This window comes from Gadus chalcogrammus, chromosome 10 (assembly GCF_026213295.1).
Source record: "Gadus chalcogrammus isolate NIFS_2021 chromosome 10, NIFS_Gcha_1.0, whole genome shotgun sequence".
Classification (NCBI taxonomy): Eukaryota; Metazoa; Chordata; class Actinopteri; order Gadiformes; family Gadidae; genus Gadus; species Gadus chalcogrammus.
This window is the reverse complement of record NC_079421.1, coordinates 18,318,241-18,328,240: the sequence shown is the minus strand read 5'-3', so window position 1 is coordinate 18,328,240 and position 10,000 is coordinate 18,318,241. Positions and strand designations below refer to the sequence as shown.

Genomic DNA, 10,000 nt, shown 5'->3' with positions numbered 1-10,000 from the left:
CGTATTCCTCTGTCCTCTATCACTTCAGAAGGATAATCAGACTTTTTGCACAGGATCAATAATGAAGCAACACAGATTAAGAACAATGCATGTGGTAAGTGAAAGGGATTGTCCATGCTGTACAACCTGACCACAGTGTGGATGGTGAGACTGAATGTTTACTTTCGCCCTGAATGAACACAAATTGCTTAACTTTTTGTTTGTTTAGGATCATTTCAAAGGTGTCCTTCTGCGCGGCCATCTGATGAACAGTTTTCGGGCCGAGTGAGGATAAAAGTCCCGTTTCACTTGATCTCACTGGGACCTTTTAATATATTTAAAGAGCAAGTGAATGTATTGAGTTGCTTGGCATCGTACATGGTATTATAGTGGTGAAAAATTTTCAGACTTAAAACTATACGCACGTATTAGGCAAGCAATTTACACACAGAATGAAACAATAATGTCATTCCGAAAGGAAGCCCATTTTTCAGATTAAATAAACACAACGGCATTAAAATCTAAATGTTTTGTCACATTACAAGTCAAAGCTAGGCTGAGAACTAGCCAACCCCAGATTTATCACATCTTAATGACATGGGAACAGGGAACACACATACACACAAACTTACACACACACACACACACACACACACACACACACACACACACACACACACACACACACACACACACACACACACACACACACACACACACACACACACACACACACACACACACACACACACACACTCACACGCACACTATCGAGCATGTATGTATACACATACAGTATATCCTGTGTCCAGAGCCTGGGCGTGCTTACATAACAGTTGGTGTTGATTTGCTGTGTTTATTAGATGGTCCGGACATTGAGGTGCATTCTGGGAAGATGGCCAGAATACCAACACTCCTTGCAAGAAAACTGAGTCGTTTCTCAGTGGAAAATTCAGGTCGGGGGGCAGGGGTCAAGGTTCATGGGGATGGGGTGGTCCTGTTCTTTTTTTCCAGCCCAACATCCTCAATGCGTGGTCTGGCAGCGGCAGGAGAATTAGGAGCTCAGCAGTAGCACAACCATGTTGGACATCCACCAGTCCAACACATGGTGGCTATTACTGGTTGGTAATATACAGCTATAGCAGACTGAGGCTTGTGCCCAAGAGGCCACGAAATCATCAACGGGAAGAGGGTTGGGTTGTAGAGTAAGACACCTTCCTATCGGATAACATTCTGCCTTAGGAGTAAAGAACTACTGCCACTTCTGTGACAAGCCGCGAGATGCAAGCCGCTGCGATCTGGAGGCGCTAACGACCTGTGAGAGAGGCGGATACCTTTTTACACAGTTCTTCTACAGCTCCCCGGAGACTGGCTTGTACTATTCACTTATGACGCACGCGAGATGTTCTATTATGTTAGTGTTCAAGCTTCTCACTTTATGTTCTTATTCAGTATGGTATTTTTTGGGCTACCACCCATGGGACAAAAGGGAGTGTTTCTGTTTAAACAATAACCGCTAAATCGTTGATTGAATTCTTCAATTGAATCTTCTTAAAGCTAAACTTTTTTTGGCAGAAGAAAAAGCCTGAATCCCACACGGGTCTGCGTGCTTCTGCCTCTAAAGAACAGGAAGTCTTGCTAAATGTTTCTTCTTCAGTTGCAACTGACATTTTTTTTTACAGATGACCCCCCCCCCCCCACACACACACACACACACACACACACACACACACACACACAGTGTCCCAGGGGTCATATAGCTGGTGTCCCTCAAGCAGGGTTTATGAAGTCCGGGCTGATTCCCCCGTGGCGCAGCAGAGAGACTGTGAAGATGGATACAGATATAAAAGGTCCCTGGGCTGGTTGTTTGTGGAGTACAGATAACTGAAAGTATGTGGTACCCATAAGGCTTTCACTCACAAGTGTCTAGGGACCACGCCATATTGCTCCGCTTAACTTTCCATGACGTTAAAACTAAGCAGAAATCCCAGTGCATCACCCTTTGTGTTGCACTGGGATTATTTCAATATTCTATATAAAAACAACCACTGCCAATTAATAGTGTATCATAGTTTATAATCATAATGCGTAGTATACAGTATATATTCACATATATTTATCTGGCTGATGAGCCAAAATAAATAGATTGCCAAACATTTAATTTAATGTTTAAGGTTGTGAACACTCTGGAGTTCCATAATTCAATCAATTTAAGTAATCTCTGAGAGAATATTCACAGTAGACCAGTGTAATGACATGTATATTTCACAGGAAGCAAAGCCAAATACTGCAGACATAATGAAAAATATCATTTATTCTGGCAACCACAATATCATCATCTGAGGACATCTGCGATTTTAGATGAAACAATCTGACTCAACAGTGCCACCATGTGTCGCAGGGTGGCAGTGCAATTGAACAAAACAAACAGGTTGAATCACCATTTAAAGCACAAAGTATTTGAAAGTGTTCCAGCTGTACCATGAACAAAAAAAATACAATCACTTGTGTAATAAAGAAAAAACAATCACAAAACATGAAGAAACTGATTGTGTGTGTCTATCTTTACCTGTGTTGCGTTTTCCTCTTTTTTGTGTGTATCTATGCGATTCATACACTCAATGAACAACCTGGAACGCAATTTTACTTTTCTGAATTTTTGGTTAGAAAATATTTGCATTGAGCTTTAGAAGTAATGACAAACCAAGTAAAATGTTCTCCCTGCCGTTCAACACAGATTGAATCTGTGGAGTGATGAAGAGGATCAAATACACATGTCGAGTCTGAGTGAATTCACTTCGAGATGGCACTGCAGCAGTGCTGTGTATGGTGATGTATGCCCTGCTTGTACACTATCAGAGCTTCAGTCTGAAAGTACAGCCTCAAACAGAGGTATACTCTGATAGCACACTATATTACTGAGCATTACTCTGATGATACAGTTTGCCACTGAGCTATTACTCTGATAAGACAGTATGATACTGGGCTATACTCTGATAGTATAGTATACTACTGAATTATACTCTATTAGAGTACAGCGATAGTGTACTGTACTGATTGTACAGTGTAGTACTGAGGAATACTGTGTGTGTGTGTATGCGTGTGTGTATACACTGGGCTCAGGTACGAGTGCTGTACAGGTCTTCATCCTCTGGGCTCGACTGGCCGAAGTCCATCAGAGCGGGGTTTGCCTTGAAACCAGAGCCCCCTGCTGGCCAAGAGAAGAAATGCGTCAAACTATGGGAAAATAATAGCAAGACATATATAGCATCGACACGTTGCTCAGCCTGGTCTTAATAAGTACATCGATGTTGTAGAATACGTATTTACAGATGACCACCCAGGGGTAATCAAAGGTACATTGCATGGATTCTAGCAGTAATGCACCACCACTAGCCGTTGTTACCATTACCATTATCTTAACTAGCTTTATCTAGTGAGGGGAGAAAGAAGGAAAGAGAAAGAAAAACAGAGAAAGAAACGAAGAACCACAGGAAACCCCTGGCGCAAGATTGGTGGTGGGTGGAGTCCGCCTAAGTTGTGGTGGCCTTTGAAGCCCTAACACGTCTGTAGAGTTGTGCATGTACAGTATGTGTGCGTGTGGTACCAGTGGGAGTTGTGTGTGTGTCTGTGTGTGCGTAAAAGTGTGTGTGTTATACCTGTGAGGGGGGGGTGGGGGGGGTGTTTGCGCATGTGTGCGTGCGAGCAAGTATGTGTGTTGTCACTGTAGGGGTGTATATGTCCGTGTGGGAGTTGAACATGTAGGGGTGTGTGTGCGTGTGTGTGTGTCTGTAGGGGAGTGTGTGTGGTACCTGGAGGGTGTGCGTGTGTGTGCGTGTGTGTATGCGTATGTGTCTGTGTGTATGCGTGCAAGTGTGTGAGTTGTAACTGTAGGGCTGCGTTTGTGTGTGTGTCCGTGTGTTTGTTTAAGTATGTGTGTTGTATCTGTGGAGTGCGTGTGTGTCCGTGTAAGTATGTGTGTTAATGTATCTGTAGGTGTGTGTGTGTGTGTGTGTGTGTGTGTGTGTGTGTGTGTGTGTGTGTGTGTGTGTGTGTGTGTGTGCGTGCGCATGTGTCCGGGTAAGTGTTTGTGTTTTACCTATGGGGGTGTCGGTGTCGGTGTGTGCGTTCAAGTATGCGTGTTGTACATGCGGGGGAGGTCTTTTGTATGCGTGTGCGTGAAAGTGTGTGCATTGTATCTGTGATGGGGGGTGTGTGTGCGTGCGTGTGTGTGTCCAGGCTGTACCTGTGGGGGGGGTTCCAGGGGGTCTCTCTGCCTCAGGTGCCGAGTCTCCAGGCGTCTCTGTGGAGGAGAAACATGGAGGAGCAACGAGCAGAGGTGAGCTGGAGAGGCAGTCCTCTGGATCAGAGCGAGGGGTTCGTGTAGTGAAGCTTAATGGGGAGTGATGGCGCCTTGGCCAAGACTACACATCGCCCTGTAGTCTTGCTTGCTTAAGATGCTTTCAACTCTTGAACGAATGGAATGGTGAGTTACAGTTCCCGATATTAAATACTTGAATACTTGAAATCCAAGCATTGACGAAGGCATAACTAAGCAGCGAGCCAAAGAGTCTCTAATTTGAACATTATTAATATTAGGGAGGGATACAATTCTTAAGCAAATAAGACGACAAATGTAATTTGTGTATTCTTAAGAATCGACTCTAAAACAATGACTACAACAAGCAGGGGCATGAATAACATTAGGGCTCATGGAAGTTCCCCTTGTATTAGCATGTCTACCAAGTGTATTAGCATGTCTACCAAGTGATGCAAGGTAATGGGGAAGGAGGAGCATGAAATACCTGCAGCGTCCTTAACGATCTCCAAAACAGCAAGCTCCTCTAGAACGATGGGTTCCGCCGGAACGATTGGTTCTTCTGGAACAGCAGGTTCCTGTAACACTGCAGGTTCTTCTAGAACGATGGGTTCTTCTAGAACGATGGGTTCTTCTTGAACGAGGGCTTCCGATACAACTGCTGGTTCCTCTATAACGATGGGTTCTTCTAGAACGATGGGTTCTTCTATAACGATGGGTCCTTCGAGAACAGCAGGTTCCTGTAGTACGGCAGGTTCTTCTATACAGATCGGTTCCTCTAGAAGAGCTGGTTCTTCTTTAATGATGGGTTCTTCTTGAGTAGCAGGTTCCTGTAGTACTAAAGGTTCTTCTGTAACGATTGGTTCCTCTACAACAGCGGGTTCTTCTGTAACGATCGGTTCCTCTACAACAGCGGGTTCTTCTGTAACGATCGGTTCCTCTACAACAGCGGGTTCTTCTACAACGATCGGTACTTCTAGAACAGCAGGTTCTTCTACAACGAGGGGTTCTTCTTGCACAGCCACAGGCTCCTCTAGAAGAGCTGGTTGCTCGAGAACGATGGGTTCTTCACCAACAGTACTCGTCTCGACTGCATCAGACTCTGCTCCCGCCTCTGGATACAGGAACGAAACACACCGGTTACATCATTTTTAGAAACACACACACACACACACACACACACACACACACCCACACACACACACACACGTCGTCTTGACTACCTGCGGGGGCCCCCTGAGGGGCCGTGGGCGGGGCCTCCTCCGACACAGGGGAGGGGGGCCGGGGCTCGGGCTCAGCCGACGTGGCGCCAGGTGTCGGGGCGCTCTCTGAGGGGGTGGGCGGAGCCTTGTCAGAGATGGAGGACGAAGCATCGGACGCGGGGGGCTCTTCTGCTAGCGGAGCGCCCAGGGCTGGCCCTGCGTCCGACTGTCGGTAGAGAAGGGGGAAAAGTGTTACAATTGGGAAAAAAACTACCCACGGATTACATATTTAAATCAACGCTAATTGTCTTTAAACAGTCGTCTTTGGAAAGTCATTGCATACCAAGTCTCATCTAAATAGAATTGTATAACTCCAGTCAATCCAAACGTGGATCTAGTTTCGACATCACTTTAGGATTAAAATAACTTCAGGATTTTTTTAACACCGCATTCTGCTTCCAACCGTTTCATCGCGGCAGTAACCAAAACACGGCGCTCAAGACTGACACCCCGCCGGCACAAGGCCGCTCTCTTTGGGCTTGCCTGTAGCTGTGGCGCCGAGGCCACCACCGTATCTGCGACCGCCTCCTTGGGCTTGGAGGCGAACAGGGCGGAGACGGACGCACTGCTCCACATGCCCGCAGCGTACACCTTCCTGCTGCTCACCTGGGGGGGGGGGGAAGAGAGCAATGGATGGGGAATGTGGTCCACTGACTGGAATATCGATGAGGAGCTTGGCCACGGGCGTCGGCTTACCTTGAGCAGGGCCACGGTTTGGGCCGGGTAGCACACGGCCGCCCCGGCGCCCATCATGCCCAGGGGAACCGCTAACCTCTTGAAACGAGAGCCTGCAGCAAGAGAGGAAGCACGGGGGGGGGGGGGAAAGGAGGGAGGTTGGTGGTGGTGAGAGGCGGTGAGGCATAGAGAGATCAGCTCGTCAACGTAGCGCTGGGGGGCCGATCGCTGCAGCGGTGGAACACGGGGAAGTCAAGTACGGCGAAGGACTCGCATTAGAAAAAAACATTGGGGTCGTCTATTATAGCACGTGTATGCTTCGTGTGTATGTTTCCTGAATATTAATACGGGCAGGGGGAAAAGAGTCTTAATTCATATCTTCTGTAATTCTGAATCAATTCACAGCTACTTAAAATCGTTTTTAAGTTTTAAGTTAGGATAGGATTGCCTTTGGCAATCACATAAAAAAATATATTTCGAAAATGAGAACCTCTTTTCTTTGCACGTAGCGGACTGGGGTTGATCTGGAAATTAGCAAACCTATATACTGCATCTAGAATTGATTTCTGAATTGTTTTTAAACAACAGTTGATTTAAAAATGAATTGTGCAAGATTCAGAATCAAATCATGAGACACCAAAATATTTAAAAAATCTATTAATCTGATCTGCAGCCATGGAAGAACATGTTCGGATGAAAATAGGCAATCTGCATGCAAACTGCAAGAAATTGCAAACTGCATTTGGGGCAGTCCCTGGGAAGGATTTGTTCAGACTAGAAAACACCCACTGAAAAAGGTCAAAAAGATTTTGAATGGGTGGTCATGTAAAGACGTATCCAACAATGATGTGGTTATTAAGACCAGGCTAAGCAACGTGACTATGCTTCAACATGTTATCATGAATAAAATTGTAATTTTTAAGCAAAAACCTTACTTCAAAATGACAAAAAAAACAACATTATTTTTGTCTATTTTTAATCACACATGTCTTTGGATTAATGTTCCAAATGGGGGTTCAATCCCATAACCCCTATAGTATATTCATTTCAGCCTATATATTATATTATGGGCCAGCTAGGGAGGTAGCTTTTGCAAACCTATTCCAATCCTAAATTCCCCAAAAGAGGGTAATACTAAATAGTGCAATTCTAAATAATAAAAACAAAATTATCTATATTAAACAGATCGATTGAATTTGTTTATTCAGCAACGATAGCTTCTAGAGTTGAGCCTAGGTGTATGCGGTGCTACCTTTGCGGGCCAGGATCATTCCCAGCATGCCCACTGTGGTGATGGTTCCCAGTCTGGGAAGGAAGCCTGGAGGAGGGTCCCGCAGGTAATAGTACACATCTGGGGGAGCACAACTCAAGTTCAGCCTAATGCTACTGTTGCATATATGCAGTCATACCAGAAAATGTACAGTCAATTGTCTTTCAGCACAAAAATATATGAAGGACTCGATGAGTATTTTCAGGACAATTGTGTTTGACTGATGCTTGTACAGATGGGACAGAGGCTTTAGCTAGGAACTGGTCACATAATTATGGTCAACCATAATTATGTGACCAGTATTGATGAAATGTGTAGTTTCATGCTTATATCTGAGTAAACTACACATGCCAGCTTTTTCAACTTTGATCGGCAATAATAACTGACCTATATTTAAGTGTATATAAAGACATAAAAAAGTGTGTGTGTGATCTATCAATGTTCTCTATGAAACCCTGTTGCATTGCCTTGTACATGGGGGTGTTTTGCAATATTGCATTTGTGTATCCCAGAACCTATATGTTACTTTTCCTTAAGCAACGGACTGCCAAAGGATAACTGCAATAAGAGGACACCAAACTTTTACTCTAACATAACTGAGAAACTTGAATCACAGCTTCTGTAAGTAGCAAAACTTCACCTCCTGCTGTCTGGTACGCCTGGATGCTTCTGGTTTTCACCGATACACAGACAACCTACAAAAAGATAAGACATGAAACTGACAAAATGCCACCAAGAGTAACAACTCTCATAGAACAAAAGACAGAAGCGTTCAACGGACGCCGCTTGTTGGAATAGTTTCCATCCGTCAGTCACGTAATCTAATTCAATCTCCAAGCTGCAGCAATGAAACCACATCTAAGGCACTTCCTGGCTGTGGAACTTGCAGATTTGTATGCATACATCGGATAGGGGAACGGCACAGCGTGGGATGGTGTCTGTGCTCCGTGACCACAAGCCTGACGTGACATTTGTTGTTGGCAAACTAACGTTAGCGGCACACATTACTTTACCACCTCCTGTCTGTTGCTTTTGAGGTAGTATAAAGTAGTAGGAAAACACACACTACTAGGCCGTCATCACTAGGCCACATACTGTGAGAGGTGTAGGTGATGCGTTACCTGGGCAGAGTGGACCACAGGCAGCAGGCTTTCTCTCACGTAGGTCAACCCACTCTCAAGCACACCTGGTTTAGCCTCAACAAACCTGTACTGCGTTGAAGGCAATGGGGTGTAGATCGGCAACTGTAGACAGGAAAGACTGTGTTATTGTTCGGGGGGAAAGTATGCATGTTAGGTAAAAAATCCATGCCAAGTAAAAGGGGGGCACATGTGGCCGATCATCGTATATACTGATTAATAATATGATTATACCTCACGAGAGGCCAGTCCACCAGCCGGAGGTTCAGTGACGCTGTACACACGGAGCGAGGCGAGGCCCAGCACTGTTGGAACGGCCACCATGACCACCTGAAGACACTCAAGTTTAGTTCGTCCACTCTGTCATCTCTATCACGTTAACTGTCACGACATTTTAAGTAGTAGAAGAAAGTAACAGTAACAACAGTCAAGCCATACTGATTATTATAGTATCCTAGTCGTAAGGAGAGTACAACATTTATGTAGGTGATATGATATGAAGTGGCTGCACTCTGGTCCGAAATGAACGGTAGGTTCATTTCTGACCAGAGGCCCTCCTGCAGGCTCCGAAGCCCCATAAGGACGTGACAGTCGCAGCAGCCTCACAGTAATATAATCGCATATTGTCGCAATAATGCAGACAACACAATCAATTGCTGTAATCGCTTGGAAGCAAAACGTTGCAATAAAATGTGATATATTCACCTTGGCCGCCATGACAGCGTTCCCCTCTTTTCTTCGGGTTTGACGCGGTGTACAAAATGTTCTAAACTGAAAAGCATGGTCAATTACTGCCCCCTAAAGGTCAGATAGCGACATGGTAATCAAATAGAACCTTTTTGTGCCTTATAACGTGGGTTATAGATAGGTATTAAAGGTGTATTGATGACTATAGGTTAATATGACAAAAAATCGAATCGCTGATTATAATGTATAATGTTTAATAAATGATCATATGTTTGTAGGTTATACGTATGATAGCACCATTTAGTGTAGACATATTCACTTGATTTGAGAAAACGTACACACAATCAATGAAACATTGCTCATAGTGCAGAGAATTTAGTTTATTGAAGTCAAAGTTTAACAACTTAAGTTTACAATCTGTATTTTTTTGTAATATATATTCATATATATGAAACCAAAAAAGGCTACTTTAGGAAGAATAAATGTAATTTTCTTTCTTTTTTAATTTCTTCTTTAATCAGTTTAATGTACAGAATAACAGTAAGCTAATATAATCCTTGAAAAAGAGCAATATGTCCTTTTTTAATGTCGCAGTGCAACTTACATCTTACACACCTGTGCAATGTACTGTGAGGTGTACACCCCTTAAAGAACACAGTGGAATCTCCCT

The 10,000-nt window shown here is 44.2% G+C and overlaps 1 protein-coding gene across 2 annotated transcripts; it reads right to left on the bottom strand.

Annotated features, from left to right (window-relative positions):
• Window positions 1–2,089: 2,089 nt before the first annotated feature.
• apool (apolipoprotein O-like) lies at window positions 2,090–9,428 on the bottom strand. Of its 2 annotated transcripts, none has more exons than XM_056600955.1 (11): window positions 9,349–9,428; window positions 8,878–8,973; window positions 8,626–8,748; window positions 8,145–8,199; window positions 7,487–7,585; window positions 6,256–6,347; window positions 6,049–6,165; window positions 5,521–5,731; window positions 4,785–5,411; window positions 4,226–4,282; window positions 2,090–3,190 (listed from the first exon to the last, which is right to left on the bottom strand). In XM_056600955.1, exons 1-11 carry the CDS (start codon window positions 9,358–9,360, stop codon window positions 3,099–3,101), a joined length of 1,581 nt encoding a protein of 526 aa, XP_056456930.1. In that variant the 5' UTR covers window positions 9,361–9,428; the 3' UTR covers window positions 2,090–3,098. The 2 variants fall into 2 exon arrangements, with proteins under 2 accessions (XP_056456930.1, XP_056456931.1); XM_056600956.1 differs by having other exon boundaries at window positions 2,090–3,187.
• Between the last annotated feature and the right edge of the window lie 572 nt (window positions 9,429–10,000).